The sequence below is a fragment of the Carassius auratus genome, unplaced genomic scaffold, assembly GCF_003368295.1.
Source record: "Carassius auratus strain Wakin unplaced genomic scaffold, ASM336829v1 scaf_tig00009175, whole genome shotgun sequence".
Taxonomy (NCBI): Eukaryota; Metazoa; Chordata; class Actinopteri; order Cypriniformes; family Cyprinidae; genus Carassius; species Carassius auratus.
Genome location: NW_020524010.1, coordinates 1 through 20,612, shown reverse-complemented (window position 1 = coordinate 20,612; position 20,612 = coordinate 1). Strand labels below are relative to the sequence as shown.

At 37.1% G+C, this 20,612-nt stretch overlaps 1 protein-coding gene across 1 annotated transcript; it reads right to left on the bottom strand.

The window, feature by feature from the left end:
* Positions 1–1,781: 1,781 nt before the first annotated feature.
* Positions 1,782–19,439, bottom strand: LOC113072491 (calcium-binding and coiled-coil domain-containing protein 1). The gene is made up of 15 exons (XM_026245490.1): positions 19,273–19,439; positions 15,631–15,783; positions 15,449–15,551; positions 13,779–13,981; positions 12,058–12,270; positions 11,739–11,887; positions 10,495–10,564; positions 10,248–10,403; positions 9,054–9,308; positions 8,841–8,966; positions 7,989–8,084; positions 7,186–7,273; positions 4,775–5,028; positions 3,233–3,324; positions 1,782–2,603 (listed from the first exon to the last, which is right to left on the bottom strand). The coding sequence occupies exons 2-15, from the start codon at positions 15,760–15,762 to the stop codon at positions 2,576–2,578; spliced, it is 1,965 nt and encodes a 654-aa protein (XP_026101275.1). The 5' UTR covers positions 15,763–15,783; positions 19,273–19,439; the 3' UTR covers positions 1,782–2,575.
* Positions 19,440–20,612: the final 1,173 nt, after the last annotated feature.

The following is a 20,612-nucleotide window of genomic DNA, read 5'->3' as shown; positions in this document are numbered from 1 at the left end:
TTTTTCCTTCCACTCAACAATCTGTTACATGCTTGGATACAGCACTCTGTAACAGCCAGCTTCTTTGGCAATGAATGTTACCCTCCTTGTGAAGGGTGTCAATGATTGTCCTCTGGACAGCTGTCAGATCAGCATCCTTCCCCATGATTGTGTAGCCTAGTGAACCAAACTGAGAGAACGTTCTGAAGGCTCAGGAAACCTGTACAGTTGTTTTGAGTTGATTAGCTGATTGGCGTATCACAATATTCTAAAATGTTGAGAAGGTGAATTGGTGGGTTTTTGTTAAATGTGTGCCAAAATCATCACAATTATAAGATCCAAAGACTTAAACTACTTCAGTCTGTGTGCAGTGAATTTATTTAATATACAAGTTTCACAAAAATAAGTTTAATTTATGAAATAAATGAACATTTCCACGACATTCTAATTTATTGAGATGAGCCTGTATGTAAATTCTTTTTTCGGGGAACTTTTGAGCCTGTATGTAAATTCTTTTTTCGGTGAACTTTTCGTTTAACAATAACAAAATGAATAATATCATTTATAATAAAGTGATGTACAAAAGTTAATTGTTAATGTTACTAATGCATTAACTAATGGTAACAATTACCCCAATATTTAAGAAGAGCCAATGGACACATAACAAACATTATATTATTTTATAATGAAACCCATCCTGCACCCTGAAAAGAACGGCATAAACCTAAAAACAAATTAGATAAGTAAAAGATGGAATAACTGCACAAAAAAAAGCAAATAATAAATCCAATTCTTTCATTGTATTGCTCTGAATTACCTGCTATCTCTCAGACATTATTCAATCTAAAAAAAATGAACAAACCATTATTTAGGACTAATTTTAACATATTCCTTGCATAAACAGTTTCTGGCTGTAGTATGATGGGTAACAGTAATCTTTCAAGTGAAGTGTTTCTCATGAAAATGAGAACCATTTTCTCTGACATCCTGATGCTAAGATGATGCTCTAGAATACAGATTTAAACTATCATAGTAAAACATGGTCAAGCATACAATAAAAAATACAGTAGACCAATGAATACACAGTGACCACAAACCTGTTTCAGTGAGGTGTAAGGGTTACATCACTTTTTAAAATCAGTACAGATTATGGCATGTTGTACAAAAGGCAATAACATATAGGAGCTATTTTAAACTTGACCCTACAGTAAACAGCAAGAACAAATCTACCAAACAAATAAGTTCTGCAAGCAGAGTGAGCCCAACAGGAATACATTTAAAACATGAAAAGAGAAAAGAAAAGAACAGACTTTTTAATGTATGTTACCTTTTCATACCCCCCCCCCCCCTTAATTATTTATCTTTTAATATATGCATTAAAATATTCTCCCTGTGAATGTAATTAAAATTTAATCATGGTGTCTTGAGAATTATGAATTTTTCCTCAGAAAATGAGCTTTCAGCAAAGTTTAGACATGGCCAAATAATGTTCTCCACATGATCCACGTGACGCACCATTAAGCCATCACACATTAAATTGAATTAAACATGAGATTCCTTGTATTTCGTGAGGGAAAATTTAGAAGCGGTTTCAATTCATGCTTTAAAATAAAAATTCCTTCTTGCAGTACTGCACAAAACTGTCTAATGTATCTCCAACCTCAAGAGGAACATTAAGTATTAATCTGTCTGTTTTAGTACAATATTCCACACAGGTAATAATTTCATCATTTTTGTAAAACGGTGTTTCAATACAATGCATGAAGACCACGATAAAGCACCAAATATACATTTAGAGGAATTACATTTAAAGAAATTCAATTAAAGTGACTAATTAAAACATAATTTCCCCCAACCTCCATTGTAAAGTAGATTTCCTCCAAAGAACATCTGGTGCATATGAATTACAGGAGGATGAGAGTAAACATCCTGAAAAAAAAATCTAGAGTGCCACTCTTTACTCTTACATCTAAAAGGATGATTGATCAGTCGCTGATGTATCCCATTACACATAATCAATCATTTAATGTGTGAACTTACACACAATTTTTCTTCAAAAAAAAAAAGTTAAAAAATACTTCTATCACAAGACCCACAAAATCAAGTGCACCCAAACTAAATCTTACATTTAAAAACCTGAAAGAATCTCTATGACATTGTGCTTTACATTATTGCTGATGTAGATTAATGATAATCGTTATATCAGTACAAGTCTACTGACAGAACACAAGAAAATCAAAAGTGAAAAAACAACCCTAACACACACACACACACAGAGAGAAACAAGCTTTACTTCCTCTGCCTCAAATACAACCTTTCTGTCAATCTGCTCATTAAAGACATCTTCTGCTTGTCAGTTGATATGTGTAAAATAACACATCCGTGCAAGTTACTGTAAAACCGTGTGCGGCATAAAGAGGTCTAATAGCTTATGTGTATTCTAAGTGCATACAAAGTATAAAGCAAATTGCATATTTAAATACTCATGTCAATATAATATAAAGCGCAAATGCTTCTAAATAAAAAATTGTAACGTGTTCCACTGGTGCAAAGCAGTCCACGCAGCACTGGCCCTCGGTTCCTGCAGTTATGCTTCTCACCACAAGGGACTCTCTGTCAGATCTCTGCATGACAACACACAAAAGAGGACAAACGTGAGTTTGGGAAGAAATGGTGCATTTATAGGTGGCAGAGGTTGAAAGAGATGGATAGAGAGAGGGAAACAGACGGAGGGTGGTGGAGTAGAGTTAAGGAGGAGAAAGAAAGAGGGTAAAGGAGAGAAGTGAGGGAGAAAGGGTTTTAATGATGCTGAAAATTGGCCGGTGAGCGCTGTCTATCCTCTCAGTAAATCATTGCTACAGCTTCCTGTCAACTTATCTGTCCTCTTGTCCTCCTCTCACAGAACTCCCCATCCTTTCTCTCGCTCTCTTCCTCCTCACTAATTTTATGAGGTGGTATTCAAAACTTCCATCTCCTCACCATATTCGGACTGTCACCATAAATAAAGGCCTGCATTAGTCTGTGCGAGTGTGCAAAGACAGAAAAGGAGACGGACTGTGACAGGGAGATATAAAGAGAGACGTTCGGGAGAGAGAAGGGCGAATGTTTTTTGCAACAGTGACATATTTACTTGTGTGGGTTGTGTAAGAGTATATGTGAAAATCTATGTGAGCCCGTGTCTGCAGGTCACAGATAACGACAGTGTGACCGATGGGGTTAATAGACAGTGAATGTGTGTTTGTGCGTGCTGTACCCGAGGGTAGTGTCTCTGTTGTCAGGGAGGAGAAGAGCTGTCTCCTCTCCAGAGCTGTGCCCTCCTGACAGAGCGGCCTCGTACTCTTCCTCCTGTAAAACATACGCAATCACATGCACATGAATAAAGGGCCTATTCACCACAAGTCTGAAGAACGAGCACAACCAGATTTTTAAAACTGCAATGTGCAGTGAACTATTTCACATTGAGTTTGAAATATTATGTGACATCAATGTTGTTGTTTTTTGTTTTGTTTTTACACCTGAACACTACAGGTTTTTTTTTTATCAGTCAGTGCCAAAAGAACCTTGCCAACAATTCAGAGAACTAAAAATCTGGCTCAATGCATCGAGAACTCCAACACACTGAGCCTGAAATATTATTATGCAGTATTCTGTATTATTATTTTATTGGATAGGTTTTTTTCTTATTCTCTGTTGAGAATTATTTTGCTTATGTGCATGTTAAATCATTGAATTTGAATCCTAAACAAACTCAAGCAGACAGATATTATTATAGCTTAAAACATACAAAAATCAAAATGAACAGGGTAGTTTGTACCAGGGTAGGGTTGCACCAGCCATTCGTAAGACCTTATGTAAATTAGAACGTTAAGTCTACACTAGAGGCTTAGTAACATCTAGCTAGTTTGTAACTACATCTATGTTTGGTTGCACCAGTTGTTCGTAAGGTTGTCTCCTTAAAGTAATGTGTAGTCGCATAATGACGTTTACCCTAAATGATCCAATAGAAGCCTACAAATACGCGATCAGAACTTATTATATGCTGTGAATTTCAATTTATCCTTCATTCTAACTTCTTTTGCCTCACACAACAGTAAAATAATTTTCCATAAAAAAACAATACTACTTAATCATGAATAACATTAGCCTATAGGTAAGCTGTGTAAATAATACCCAGAAACTGTAACTGAAACAAAAAGGAACAATAAATTATGAAATATAAGAAATAGCATTTATTTATTTACTTGTATGCATTTAAGTAATTTGACATGGGAATCCTAACCACATGTTTCCGTAAATATTTAGTTAAAACATAGTTAAGCTTGTTAATTAATAAAATTAATTGCATTTATTTATATTTCATATCTGGGGTCTCTGAGACCCCCAAAACAACATTTTTTTTAAGTAATATCTTTCATAAAGGATGCTTAAAATTTTATGAAAAATCATTTAACACAAGATTACGGAGAGTTATGATGCATCAACCTCAACTTCTCAAACAGAACATGAGCAATTAGCATTCAGATCCCCAAGAAAATCTAATTTTACTTAAATTTTGATATTCAGAGTTGATTTGGATGATGGAAAAATGTATTGGTTCAATGCCCAAGGAAAGCAAAAATCGATAAAATGGGCACCTTCAATGCAATTCAAGTCTCTTTGGACAAATGTGTCTGGCAAATGCATAAATGTGAATAAGCAATCATTGTGCCAATTTTTCCCTAAATATTTTCTGTGTAGCCACAAATATTATTTATCATTTTTGGAAATTTGGAATTTGATAATAACAAACCCTCACCGACTCAGAGCTGTGAGCGTGTGTGTGAGCACTGGGCTGATGTGGAGATGAGAGGGGTGCAGGTTGGCTGATGACCACCATGTCCATTCCCGAGGGGTGTCTAGGAGAAGGTGGAGGGGTGGCCGGGAGAAGCAGGTCAGCATGGGGCTGCTCACACAGACTATAGTGGTTCAGAGGACCAGAAGAGTGTGCGTCCTGCAAAGCCTCTGGGTTCTCATCCTCAGAATCAGAAAGCAGTGGGCTTTCTGCATGACCTGAAACCAGGAATAGCAGATGAGCTTGTGTATGGCTGTCCAGTTAGAGGGCAAAAATGATATCTTATTTGTGTGTCATGCGAGTTTCTTTTTTGCAAAAAAAAGCTCATCTTGACAGTAAACGGGTCCATCTATAAAAAATGTACTATCATGGAAAAGTTCTTTATTTTTTGTAATTTAATTAAAAAAAAAGCAAACTTCTATTCTAGAGTCATTGCACACAAACTGATTTTTTTTGTTTTGTTTTAATTTAGATGGTTATGACTTACAGCTTAAGAAAATAAAAAATTCAGTATTTCAAAAAATTACAATAAAAAAGACCAATCAAAAAAAGATTTACAAAACAGAAATGTTCAAGGTTTAATTATGTACTCAATACTTGGTTGGGCTCCTTTTGCATGAATTACTGCTTTGGCTTGGCATGGAGGCGATCACCCTGTGGCACTGCTGAGGCATTATTGAAGCCCAGGTTGCTTTGATAGCGGCCTTCAGCTCCTCTGTATTGTTTGTCGGTGTTACTTATCTTCTTCTTCACAATAGCCCATAGATTTTCTGTGAAGTTCAGGTCAGGTGAGTTGGCTGGTCAATCAAGCACAGTAATATCATAGTCATCAAACCACTTGGAAGTGGTTTTGGCACTGTGGGCAGGTACTAAAGTCATGCTGCAAAATTAAATCAGCATCTCTATAAAGCTTGTCAGCAAATGGAAGCATAAAGTGCTCCAAAATCTCCTTGTACACAGCTGCATTGACTTCGGACTTGATAAAACACAATGGATGAACACCAGCAGACGTCACGGCACCCCAAATCATCACTGACTTTGGACACTTTACACTGGACTTTTGATTCTGTGCCTCTCCAGTCTTCCTCCAGAACTTGATTTCCAAATTAAATGCTAAACTTTCATCTGAAAAGGGGACTTTGGGACCACTGAGCAACAGTCCAGTTTTTTCTCCTTACCCCAGGTGAAATGCTTCTGTCGTTTTTCTGGTTCAGGAGTGGCTTGGTTCTAGGAATGTGACAACTGTAGCCCTTTTCCTGAAGACGTCTGAGTGTGTGACTCTTGATGCGCTGACTCCAACTTCAGTCCACTCCTTGTGAACCTCTCCCAAGTTCTTAAATCGGCTTTTCCTGACAATCTTCCCAATACTGTGGTCATCCTTGTTGCTCGTGCACCTTTTCCTACCACACTTTTTCCTTCCAGTCAACTTTCTATTAATATATTTTGATTATAGCACTCTGTGAACAGTCAGCCCTTTCCACTTTCTGTATCTTACGGTGTTGATTGTCTTCTGGACAACTGTCAAGTCAGTAGTCTTTGCCATAATTGTAGTTGCATGTTCTAAACTAGCCAAAGAGGTGCCCAGTATTTATACTCAAAATTAATCAAACTAATGAAGCTCAAAATGGAATATACATACGGAGCAAGTCGTAACCATCAGAATTAAAAAAAAAAAAAACTCTTGAAATATTTCAGTTTGTGTGCAATGAATCTAGAATATAAGAAAGTTAGCTTTTTTTAAATGATTATTATTTTTTTTCATTGGTTAAGCTATATATATATATATATATATATATATATATATATATATATATATATATATATATATATATAATATTTATTGTGTAGTCCTACTTCTTAGTTTTATTTTCCTGGTTTGCATAATACTGTTGTCTACTTTTTCAGGGCAGACTTTTCACTATCAGCATAAAGTCTGGTAAACTTAGAAAGTTATACTGGCCAAAAAGTTGTTCATCTTTACCTACAATTTTTGTAACAAACAAATCATATTGTAGCTTGCCATTTGCCACTGTGGTAAACTTTCAATTTTTTCACAAAATATGTCAGGTGTGAGCACTTGGAGGTAAAATATGGTGTTTCTATAATAAAGCAATGATATATTCTGATGTTGTGTAGTATGGCAGAGTTGTATGTGCAGAAGGTGGGGTTGGTGTGCTGTGTTGTACAGTGGTGAAGTCATATCATTGTGCATGGCCGTATAATGCAGTGGTGTGTGGCATTTTATGATGTGGCTGTCTGCTGACTGGAGTTCTGTGGTATTGTTGTGTGAGGGCAATAAAAAAAAGAGACAGACCCACAATAGTGTCGTTGTGTAGTGATGTATGTACAGAATTAAAGAAAGCACAGTGACTCACTGCTCTGCAGCAGCACCGTCTCACTCCATTTAGAATCACTCAGCACCTCCAGCCTTCTCTCCAGCTGACGGCTGTACTCCATCACTTCCTGCAAAAACACACAGTTAACAAACCTCACAGTTAAAAATAATGTTACACTGTAATGTTTAAAACACCATACTGTCCGTCATCCTCTTCCTAAATAATGGGTGTCTTAACAGGTCAGATTTCAGTAAATAGTTGGTACTTTGCTTGTTAGGGTTGCAGTCCCAGACCATGCATTTCTGCCTAAAATGTCAAGGTTACCATAAAGGTGCAACATAATTGCATATGCATGACCAAACTCTTTATTTTCTGCAAACTCCATTCACAGCCTTACATAGGTAACATACTAACCATATGTTCCTCCACCTATAAAAGATAATTAAAAGATTATAGCTGACATAATGTTTCTTTACTTAATAATTCATGCAAAGACTAACAAAAATATAAGTGTCATTTCTGCATTTAAATTCCTCAGCCTGATCAGGTTCCAATGTAAGTGTATTTACTTTGTGGAAAATTGCTTTAAACCAGGAGCCCAGCACTGTCAGACATTCAGAGAGCAAAACATAGAGAGAGCTTGCCTCTGGTGATTAAGACTGGTAAAACAGCATGTTTCTGCTATGCCTTCAGGCTCATGTGAATGAGATGGTTGTTTACCAAGAAACTGAGCAAACTTTGTAAACTTGTTGGATGAGCTGTGAGAATTTTTGAGATGGCTTTAATAAGAATAAGACAGAACTGAGCACTTGAGAGTTTTGTGAGAACGGCAGAGATCTTGCCTGTATTTCTGTCTGCAGCTGCTCCTTTTCTTTCTGAGCCACCCTGAGACTGGCCTTCAGCTCCTGCAGCTCACGACGAGTCTCGCTTAGCTGAACCTGACCACACAAACACAAATTTGACATGAGTATCAGAAACCATAACAGTACATATCTTAAAACATTTAGATTTCATTGCAAATGTAATTCATTCCTCAATTTACATTATATAAACATGTAAATGGTCTAGGTCACTAAACAAATGTAGGCAAAGTTGTGATACTACTGACCATGTTAACTCCTACTAGGGCTGTCACTTTTGAGAAAAATCTAATTCGAACAGATACCGAATATCATGCAGTGTATTAGAATATATTTGAATATCTATGAAAAAATCAAAAAAAAAAAAACCGGTCTAATCATAGACTGTAAAAAAAATGCGCTTACACATGGTATTTTACTTACAGTTCGATTACGGATATTTCAAGTCATGTTCAAATGCATTTTCGAATATCGAATAAAAAGTGACAGCCCTAACTCCTACAGAGTGTGCTGTTAACACTGTTAAACAGACAGGACTAAAAACATATTGACAAGAAAACCACTGCTCTTCATTCATTTGTTTTATTACTGACTTTTTACTTAGTTACTTGAAAAAACTTGAAAATGTTTACTTAAAATTGGGCTAAATGCCATTGTTTAAAACCAATTTAATTACATATTTAAAATTATTAAATAAAGATTGTTCATTAGCATGTTAGCTTTTGCGACAATGTGTGTGTGTGTGTATATATATATATATATATATATATGTATGTATGTTTTTATAATTGTAAAATCTAGAAAGAATCTTTCTTGCTTTGCTTTTGTATTTACCCGATTGCAGTCTTTCTCTCGTCCCAGCTCCACCACTGCTTTCTCTCTTTCCATCCTTGCCTCTTGCAACATCTCCTCCTTCTGCTGAATCTCATCATTTAGACGTTCCAAACGCACCTTTTCCTTCTGACAATTCATGCAATTACTTCAAAGAACTACAGTCTCAAAGTTGCCTTTGTGTTTTTAAAAAAACATATTTTTCAAAACACACACCTGTGCATTCTGCTGCAGGGTCTCTCTCTCCTGCGCCCAGTTAGCCCTTCCCTCTCTCAGAGCCAGACTGGCATCTGCCAGCTGAAGTGTGAGCTGTGCGGCCTGAAGACGGGCCTGATGAAGTTCGGCATGTGCGGTGTCCCTCTGAGCGACCATGTCTCTCAGCTCCCCCCTCAGAGTCTCCACGCAGCGTTCACTCATGTTCAGACGCTCTTGAACACTCCGGAGTTCACTTAAAGCCACTTCATTGGCTGCCTGCTCAACAATGACAGATGTCATCTCATGCTCAAAAGATGGTGTCAGTCCAGAGACAGTTAGGAGGACTTGCATACATGACTTGTAGCATCCATCTGGATCCTTTTTTTATTATTATTATTATTTGCTGGTCTATATAGACATTGTTCAAATGTGTCACATCTGCATTTACAATGATAAATCATTTAGAAGTGGTTTTATACAGCTGAGGATATTTAATAAAAATTTATAAAAATGAAATCACTAGCAAATTACTTGTTAATACTTGCATTCAGCTAGGATGCATTAAAATGATAAAGATTTACAGTAATTCTTAAATTAGCTATGTCTATATTAGAATTTTTCTGAAGGATCATGTGACAATGAAGATTCAAGTAATGACTACTGAAAATTCAGCTTTGTCATCACAGGGAAAATATATTATATTGTAGAATATATTCAGATAGAAAGGTTTTTTCTCGCGCGTTTTCTCTCAGAATCATTCGCTGATGAAGACGTTTTCACACTGAAAGAGAAGCGATCTCGCTCTCATAGACGTGCCAGGCTGTATCTTCAGCTAAACTGAATAAAAGCCCCAAAAAAACCACAACCGAATCGAATCGCTGCCTTGCCAAAGATTCACAGCCCTACTACAGGAGCACTGAGCAGCATAGAGCGCCCTCTCTCGGCTGTAGACGGTAATGTTTTCTCTTGGTTCATTTCTCTTGGTTCATGTCAAATTAATTTTGATAAATAAGTCGCAGGACCAGCCAAATTATGAAAAAAAAGTGTGACTTCTAGTCTGGAAAATTTTGTAAAACATCCTAGAAGATGGGAGGGAACTTCTTTTAACTTGAGCACAGTGTTTTTAGAATGGCATTTCATACATGAGACACTGCCCTACTTGAATCCCTTATATCCAAGGTAATAGCTGGGGTGTGAAAACTGTTGGAGTGTTACCTCCTTCCTGTGAGCGCTGTTGAGTTTGTGCGTGAGGGTGTTGATGGTGTCTCGTAGCTGAAGGGCGTGTGTATCTCTCTGGGCCAGCGAGCTTCTCAGACTCTGGAACTCTGCTGACAGACTGTGCAGCTCCTTCTCTGTTTGATCCATCTTTAACTAGTATCATACAGAAAAAAAAATGACACCATTATGACCATGTACCTGTTTATATACTTGTGTATAAATGGATAGGTGTTAGCTGACAAACCTTCTGGTTCTTGTGTTCATCTTCATCTGCCTTCTTTTGAGCTGCTGCTTTCTTGGCCCGTTCCCTCATCCTACACCGATACAACACACCAGAGGAGCAATGCAACCATGTGGCTCATAGAGACAATGAGACACTGTTTACAGTGCCAAACAGAGCTCTAGAAGGGGTCCAACTGCCCCAACAACATATGGATGTAGTCAAGGATACATATGGCCACACTGTATGAAACCCTATCATGTCCTAATGTGCCCCAGAGAACAAAGTATGACATGTATTGCAGAAAAACAATCATTTTAAATTTCAGAATAAGTAGAGCATAAAAAAATGCTCTATTTAACGCTCACGTCATCAACATGCAGTAACAATTATGCGGTATCTGTGTGAAGCCTTTTTAGGCCTCTTGTTAAAGTGATGTACAGTGTGAAGTCATTAAGAGAAAATCTTGAGAAAACTGGATGACAAGTGGACACTGGAGACACATTTAAGACATGCTAATAGCAGCTGTAAAAAAACGTGCAATTCAACCAATGTAGTCTGAATCACAAACATATAACTCTTATTGGTTATTTTTAGCGAATCAAATAAAGTAATGCACTGCGCACACACACACATAATATATAGAAAATTGTTATTAAATTTTTTTCAACCAAAGCACCAAAATCAAAATGATAGTTTATTTAACCAAAATCCAAAACCAAACATAAAGTTTTGTAAATTAAACTCATTAGGCTGTTTAGGTTGTCTTATTCACAGGTGATGAACCAGTTGTAGTAAAATCCTTTGGCAAAAAGCCACTTCTCCATGTTTTAGCCAAACAAATTTTTCTACTCTAGCATAATTTTTGATCACAGCTCGCCACACAGCTGACGTTTACCTTTTGTAGCTTATCTGTGTTGTGTATGAAACCGACACTGACACCAGAGTGTTACCACAAGCCAAGGGCCTTTCAGAACTATTTTTGAAATTTCAGGGTATCACTAATCAAAGACATACAATGTGACTGCTTTTGTAGCTGCCATTGTAGCCTGATTACTAAAATGAATGTCTCTTATGCACTAATTCTAAATCGTTTTAAATTAGTCTGAACCTATGCCATCTTTAATTTAAAACATCAACCGATATACAGTCTCTTTCATATGTAAATCAAAATGTTCATTATAACTGATATACACCCAAAATAATTGGAATCAAACAGAAAATCTGAATTAAAACTCAGTCCTACAAACTATCACAAAGCCTCTCACCTTTCTAGGTCAGTCTCTCTCTCCAGGCCTCTCTGGGTCAGTACTTTAATGTCCTCCTCTAGCTCTCTGATTCGCTGCTCATTAGCTTCTTTTTGAGCCAGCAGGGCTCTCTTCTCCTCTGTCAGGGCTTCACCTAAATCCTCAACTTCCTAAAAGAGAGAGGTGTGATGGTAGTGCGGTGTTTACACTAAAGCGTATCACTAAAAATCATTTGTGTGTGAACGTATACACCACAGTAAACACAGTAAAGACAAAATATACACACAACCGTGACCCTGGGGGTGACCACACATGCTGATGGAATGAGTGTTTACACTACCTTCTGCTGCTTCTTCATCTCTTCTACTTTCTCCCTATATTCTCTCACTTCCTCCTTCAGCTCGCCGATCTTCCTGTCCAGCTCCTTGCGGCTCTGCTCCCAAGAGCTTCTGTCTCTTTCTCTCCTGCCTTTCTCGCTCTCCACGTTCTGGTCTGCTGCTTCCAGAGCCTGGAGCAACTGGGCACGCTCCTTCAAACACTCCTGCAGACGTCTCTGTTAGGGAAAACGGATGGAGATCCAGTTTTAAATTAGGTCTGTCAATCGATTAGAAAGTTTAATTAATTACCCTATGTGGTGATTAATCAAATTAATTACATATACAAATATTTGCTGTGAAAACCTGACATTATTGTGGCAGATCAAGTAATTCATTAAATACTTAAATATTCATATTAATAGCATATTGTTATATAATAATTATCTTGACTTAAAAATTTGTTTTTCTTACAAATGCTTAAAAAGACATTACATCTGCAGTCAATCAATTAAAAAGAAAGCGATATAAGACCGTAAGAATGCTGCTGACTTGGTTGGAAAGCTAAACACAGACTATTTGGCATCTAAAGCTGTTCATGTGATTTTTAAAACCACACAACAAACACACACATTGTGGCAATGTTAAATGGAGACTCTCTGTCTGACGTCTGCAGCTTTCTGTGGATTCAAATATCAATACACTGGGACGTGTCTATTGAATTTTTACCCTTGCACAAACAAACAGTTTTTTCTGCTCATCAAAGACTGCATTTATGTAATCAAAAATACTAAAAAACTTGTAAAATTGTAAAATATTATAATGTAAAATAATGTTTTTCTACACATTAAAATGTAATTTATTCCTGTGATGCAAAGCTGAATTTTCAGCATCATTACTCCAGTCTTCAGTGCGTCATGATCCTTCAGAAATCATTCTTATTTGCTCATTTATTATCAGTGCTGGACACTGTTGTCTTATTTTTTTGAAACCTGTGAAACTTTGTTTTATTTATTTTTTTTATAAATGCTGTTCTGTTTAACTTTTTATTCATTCGAGAATCCTGAAAAAAGTATCAGCTTCCAAAATATATTTGGCAGGACAACTGTTGCCAACATTGATAATTATAATAATAGATCAGCATATTAGAATGATTTCTTAAGGATCATTAAACACTTTATACTGGAGTAATGGCTGATGGAAGTTCAGCTTTCCATCACAGAAATAAATAATATTTTAAAGGATATTAAAATAGAAACCATTATTTCATATTGTAATAACATTTTGCAAGATTACAGGTTTTTTTTTTTTCATCAAATAAATGCAGCTTTGAGCATAAGAGACTTCTTTAATAAACATTACAAGTCTTACTGACCCCAAACTTTTGACCGATAGTGTACATTTATATTTATATTACAATTAAGTGAAAAACTTGTAGAACGTTTTTTTTTTGTGATGTGATGAACCTGACATGTACTGTACCGTACTATTAATGGGAAAAGACAAAAAAGAGTGTGGACCTGAAGTAAAACATAGAAAGTGACTCTGAAAAAGGAACCAGCTAGAAAACACATCATTAACTATCATTAATATATGTCTGTGATAGATGTGAGTGGAAGCAGCGGCTCATGCATCTGCAGAGAATGCTTCCACCCTAGGAAACTTTCACCTGGATATGGCATTGTCTCATTTGTGTGAAATGATGGACTGAATTACAGTCTTAACACATTCCTTAAGCTCATCTGACCTGCAGCAGCTGGGCTCTGGGAATGACCAGCAACATGTCCTCGCCCACTTCCTCCCCCTGACCCTCCTCTTCCAGAGTCACCAGCTCCTCTAGGGGCTTTGGGGCTGAGAAGGTGAAGGCAGGGCTGCGAGAACAAACCTCTTCTCTTCCATCCACATACACAAACTGGTACTGTTGAGCACTAGGCCCTGGTAGGTACGAAGCTGAAGAGGAGAGAGAAGAGGGAAGCTGTGAAAGGCCAAATACAGGCCAACAAAACTATAAACAAGACAACTGTATTGTGTGGGCTCTGGTTTTCAATACAGATGAAGTATATTTGAATATTTTCTGTCTGGTTATTCATAGTAAGTGAAGTTCAGAGATTTCCAATGAAACCACTGAATCCTGGGGCATTGATAATGACCTCATGTAGTTTTTCTCTGAGGTCTCCATCACCATTACTCACCACAAATTACAATGCTGCCAGTCTGTATTGTGCAAATCTCAGCCCAGACAACACTTTCACTGGCACACACACTTGCCAAAACTGATTTACACTACCATTCAAAGGTTTGGGGTCAGTAAGATTTTTGTTAGTATATAAAATTAGATTTATTCAGCTAGGACACATTTAATTGATGAAAAGACCGTTAAGATATGTATAATTTTACTGAAGATTTCTGATTTCAAATAAATGCTGCTATTAAATAATCATTAAAAAATAAATAATTAAATAAATCATTGTTTCTACAAAAATATTAAAAGACTGATGATCAGAAATGTTTCATGAGCAATAAATCAGTTTATTAGAATCATTATTATTATTTTTTTTTTTTTAAGGATCATGTGACATTAAAGACTGCAATGGCTGCCGAAAATTAAGCTTTGCCTTTGCAGGAAGAAAATTTAGATTTTTTTTTAAATCTTTTGAAACATAAATGTTACTTTAAGTTGCAATGATATTTCACAATATAACTGGTTTTACCAAATTTTTGATCAAATAAATGCAGGCTTGGTGAGTATAAGAGACTTCTTTCAAAAACAAACAAACAAGAACAAAAAGTTCCTGACCCCAAACGTTTGAACCGTAATTTATGTTACTTTAAATGGATAGAGTTCACGCTCTGTAGAATTAATTACTACAGATGTGCTTTTAAAAAAAATCATGTGGTCATTAGCTTGTCTCAAAGATTAGTCGATTATTTGGCTATAAGGAAGCCCTGAATAATTAGAAAATTAAACATGTTTGCACACAACAATTTAATGGTTTTATGCAGGGATTTACTGTGTTGATAGTACTGCACACTATAGCACAGTATGGTAAAGCCTTTTCAAATGAATTGCATCTCTGAATTTGTTCTTTTTAAAGCATCGCCAACTCTATACAAGTGATGCAGAAAAACAAGTCAATCTAGGGTAATTTGGGAACATCCTGCCCATCCCTACTAATAACTAACTACAGGCGAATTCCTTTGTGGCATTTTATCTCCCTTACAGGCCATCTGATGATGAACGTTTGCTAATGTAATGAATGCACCTCAGTGAATAAGACCAGCAGTTGCATGAATCAATGCAAGAAACTGTAATGAGCTCCTTTTAATGTCCCTAAAGCACTCTATTCTTTATTCATACTGTATTGAGACCATCAGCTGACATAGGGCTTGAACATCCAAAATCGCTGCTTCAGAGACCTTGGAAATTAACACAGCAGTTGACAGAGGTCCCCTCTTTGTAGCTGGATGGAGCTACTGCCCACACAAACGTATGGTAGTCCTTGACTGATGTCCAGCCAACCTGAGGATAAAAGGAAACAGATCAGCTTTAATTAAGCAAAAGAGCTACAACAAAGCTGAAGTCTGGTTCTATCTCTAACCTTAAACAGTCCAATCCAGTCATTACTGGCCCATGTGTGCTGTGGGTTGATGGTGTAGTGGCAGTCCACTCTGCTCTGAGGAAAGTAGCAACTTCCAACATTTCGAAACTCCACCCCCCATGTCTTCTCCATCGCAACAGAATAGTGATGCACCTGGGTAAATATTAAAATAATCTAAAACTACTTCATTTTCTTCATTCTTTAATTATGATACATGTAGTTTTATGGCATTATTATATGAGAAGTTAAGTGAAATATTAGTATTTAAAAATAATAATAATTCTGAACATTGAACCAAAAAAAAGTTTATAAAGTTTTTAAAGGGGGGGGGGGGTGAAATGCTCATTTTCACTCAATATCCTGTTAATCTTGAGTACCTATTAGAGCTGTAATCGGGCCTTAAAAGTTAGGCCCGACAGGACCCGAGCCCGACAGGTTTCGGCCCGAGCCCGACAAGTACATTTCGATTGACAGCTTTTTTAAAGCCCAAACCCGTTTACAGCCCGACATTATTCAAATGTGCGCACGCACACAGCTCTTTTGCCTTTTGTCAACAATGAGTAATTTATTCATGTTTTAACATAATTTACTCATAACTAACGTAGACAAGACCGCTTGGAAGTTGGAATAAAGAAATAATATAAGTCCTCTGTGACATCGTAACATCTCAGCATTCTAGACATAGGCTCATTTAACCTATAAATAGACCAACGCACCAATAAAAACGAGTCATTTAAAAAACAAAATTAAGATAAATTTTAAATTAAGATGGGTATTTGGCAATAACGAAATTAAGATAAAGGCTCCGCCGGATTTGCTTTATTTAATAAAAGAATGCCAACATTAGCATAAATACTCTGTCAACATTATGCATTTAAGATTCAATGAATATTTAGTTATCATTTGAAAAACCTTTACTCACAGAGATTAGGCTAGGTCTAGCCTACATGTTTTTGTGGAGGAAAATGATTGAATCCACTGTCTTCAGCGCGTTCCTGCGCTCACTGATGATGCGTCATTATTCACTCATTATTCTCATTATAAGCATGGTCAAAACTTTTCCACACCTCAGAGTTTGCTTTAGTTGCTGGTGCAACCAAAACGTAATCACCAGAGGCAAGCCTCCGTTACACCTGCTCAGCATTCATTTTCGCATCTTTCTCGCACTAATCGAAACACATCACATGACCGCTCGTTTACCTCGCAGACCGGAGCGCAGGCCCGAGCCCGGCCGGAGCCCAGCCCGAGCCCGCGTAAAATGATAGAAATTAAGCCCGAACCCGTCGGGTCCCGACGGGTCCCATCGGGTTCGGGCAAAGATCTTCAGCTCTAGTACCTATAGAGTAGTACGGCATCCTTCATATCTCCAAAAAGTCTTTAGTTTTATTATATTTATAAGAGAAAAATAGTCTGTGCCGATTTTTTTTTTCGGAAAAACACGAGCCACTGGAGGCGTGACATGTGGGCGGAGTTAAAGAATCACGAGCGCGTTGAGAGCGTTTGGAAGTTGTGACATTACCATGAGGAAAAAAAAACCATCATCCAAAACAAACCATGGTTAACAGTCAGATTCAGCCGTTTATTTATGATCCAGAATCAGATTCCGAGGCTGAAACTGAACGAGAGCAGCAGCAGCAACGACTCGCTCCGAGCGGGGCTCGAACCGGGGTCTCCGGAATGGGAGGCGGACGCACTAACAAGGAGGCAGAGACATCTTAAGCAGTTTTACTCACCCCATGCGGTTCCAACACACGATCATGGCTCTTTTTCGTTGGGATTGCATCATCCTTAAGAAATAAACGATGTGCAAATCCGTCGTCAAACTGGGCCTTGTTTGTAAAACAAGCATCTTCGAAATGCAGGGAACAAACACAAACACTTGCACAACTCCGTCGATGCTCTTTAAAAATAAACTCCGTCCACTGGTCCCTTAATGTTTTTTTTTTTTTTGTTAATCTGTGCAGGGTTGTCTTGCCCTGGCAACCAAAAACACACTTCTTTTGTGACATTTCGCGACGCTCTCATTCTGATCAGTGAATGTCTGTTGTGCTCTCTGTGCTCTGCTCTACACGAGCGCGCTCTCTTCAGGCAGAAGTGCCCTTAGGACCCATATAAGGAAATTCCGCTCCATCTAACGTCACACAGAGCCATACTCAAAAAAAAAACTTTCCGAAACTTGTGACAAACCGGAAGGAGTATTTTTGGAACAGAAATACTCCTTCAAACGTACAACTTAATTTTTGAAACTTTGTCCATGTTTAGCATGGGAATCCAACTCTTTAACAGTGTAAAAAACTCAGTATGCATGAAATAGCATTTCACCCCCCCCCCCCCCCTTTAAAAACAATACATACAAAATACAATATATTCTAGATTCATTTTAATATCAAATCTTGATGTTAAGAAAATGTTCATAGACCTGCCACTTACACTCTTTTAGAAATGCATACCTGAGATTAAAAACAATAGTAATTTTTTTTATCTTAAATGTGCTATATCTTCACAATGTATCTAAAAGTTGTTTTAATTTTATTTTTGTACAACCTCTAACATCCATGGAACCTGTACGTTCCTCATAATGTGGTTTTATGGTGAAATTTTCTTTTTCAGATTTTTAAAATGTTCTTCACGCAAAGAAAAAAATGGTTCTTTAACTGGACATTGAAAGGTTACTTGGGGAAGCAAAAATGTTCTTAAGGCATCATTGTGAAAACACCCTTTAGAACCTTTATTTCTAAGATTGTGTTAGTTGGCTATTTCTATATATATGCATGATGTATTTGTCCATACAAATATACAATATACTGTAATTCTAAACCGGCTTTAATTAGTTTTATTATGGACATTATTATAGAGGCTTACTGAGGACAGTAGGGGAGAGGGGAATGTGTTGCAGAAGTGAAGAGGAAAATAGAGTGACAGGTTGTCGGGCGCCACAAATGCTGTGACTGGCTTTGTGAACTGTATGGATTACATGCAATGACAGGTGGGACCATCATTAGCACTTCATAATAAACTTCACACTCCATATTTAGACTCCCCATGAACAGGCCAAGGACGTTTTCTTATGTCATCTGTCTGATGTCAGAAACTTGCAGCTTAATTTTAATGCTCCGTATCAAGCTCATTTATCTCAAAAGATCAAGAATAATTTGATTCATAATTTGAATCGTTTGAACTGTGGTAAAATAAATAAAAAAAACTGAACTAAAAAACAAAAATGCACTAATTTAATGTACTTAAATATTACTTGATAAGTGACATTTGATTGTTGAGGAATAATACAATTTTTTTTTTCTTTACAAACAATCGCGGATGGCTATTGCAAGCGAGGCCCAAAGTTAGAAACAATCTCAAGTAACTCGATGGAGCGTCGAAACAAACAAGAAAAAACAATGCATAGGCAGATCTAACACTTTGACACAGCAATTTAAAAAAAGAAATAAAGAACATGACAACATTATAACTGTTGTAGTCAATACACATTCCCTGGGAACGCCTCAAAATAGACTGGATGTTATAAACATGGCATGCTTTGTCTTTACAGTAGCTGCGTGCTACTGAACATGCAGCAGGTTTTTTTTTCTCTCTCTCTCTTTTTTCCTTTTCTGGAAAAAACAAGCGTCGTATAACAAAACTCACCGGATTTAGCTTAGATAATGAGAAGGATATCCTCTTGAAAAACGATGCTCGATCATATAGAAGAAAACATTTATGAGATTGATGACAAGCGTATTTTACACCGACACATCCGCCGAGATGAGCTGTGCCACGAACCTCTCACAACAATAACAAAAACAGAAGCATGGGTGCTTTGGAGGGCCTCGCTGCATTATGGGAAATGAAGTTCCATTACTGGTTCTGAATCATGGCTCAGATACTCAAAAAAACTCAAATCCCCATCTATAATGACGACATTTGGAAGGTCGACGTGAGAATTTAGACGTCATGGTAACGGTACCGCTATTGGATATTTGATTGCTTCATATTTCTCATCGGATTCATCGACTTGGTTTCTATTGGTGAAATATGTATGTCAATCAACTGATGGCCAATGCGATAGGTGCCATAAGAAATCATGGAGCAAAGCAACGCTATTGCGACATGACCAAGTGATGGGAAGTCTGACTCACTTCCGCGAATCGGTCTTTCGAGCAGAACCCACAACAAACAATGCAATGATTCGTTCAATTATGTTCGGGACTGAAAATGCTATTTATAGGAGTAAAAATAAAACTTCGTCTTGTATGTGTGTCAATACAAATGCATTGCATGGAGTCATCATTTGGCAGTAGCCTATGTTCTATTTGTATTTCTATTGATTGCTAATTAGCTGCATTAAGCTTGAAGTAGCCTTAAAGTAGGTAAACGTTAAACTTAAAATGCTCAAACTATAAGCTCACTTATGGGCCCTTGGTTTATGTCATGTCAGAAAGAGACAGTTCTTGTTTAGTTGCTCAAGAACTGCTCGATTCGGTTCGTTTCGAACGATTCGTTCGGTCCTGTTGTAAAGTTTCAATGAATCGTTAGAAAGACCGATGCAAAAGAACGATTCGAAATGTTCCAGGTTTGCCAGAGAAAGTTTATATAACAATAAAGACCTGAGTCAGACATGTTTCGTTTGCATTGTCTTTCCCCATACTTGACTGATGTCTGCAATGACCTAATGTCTTTAAAACGCCCTCTTTTCAGGGGTTATTCTGCTTTGATTCCAGCAGATTCAGCTCGAGTAAACGGCACTCTTCATCTCTTGCTGACTCGCAGAAACTTGAAGCTACAATGCTTGCCTGCGAAGCTGAAAAGCAGATGCTAAATGCCTATCGTGCTTCAATAACTTCTACTAATATTTGTCTCACTCTTAGGTTCGAGTAAAATAAGCTGTCCTAATGGCAGCTCAAAAAGAAATAAAGCATTTAGAATATATTTAATAAATGGTTAATGAAAAGGATGTTTAGAAGTGTTAAATTAGAACTGATGAGATT

Bases quoted from the DNA above. Each gene is read 5' to 3' on its own strand.
- LOC113072491 (XM_026245490.1), bottom strand. From the start codon at position 15,762: ATGGAGAAGACATGGGGGGTGGAGTTTCGAAATGTTGGAAGTTGCTAC. The intron at 8,967-9,053 runs GTGTGTGTTTTG...ATGAATTGTCAG, and splicing joins CCCTGCAGCAGAATGCACAG to AAGGAAAAGGTGCGTTTGGA. The intron at 8,085-8,840 runs GTAAATACAAAA...TTGTGTGGTCAG, and splicing joins GAGAGAAAGACTGCAATCGG to GTTCAGCTAAGCGAGACTCG.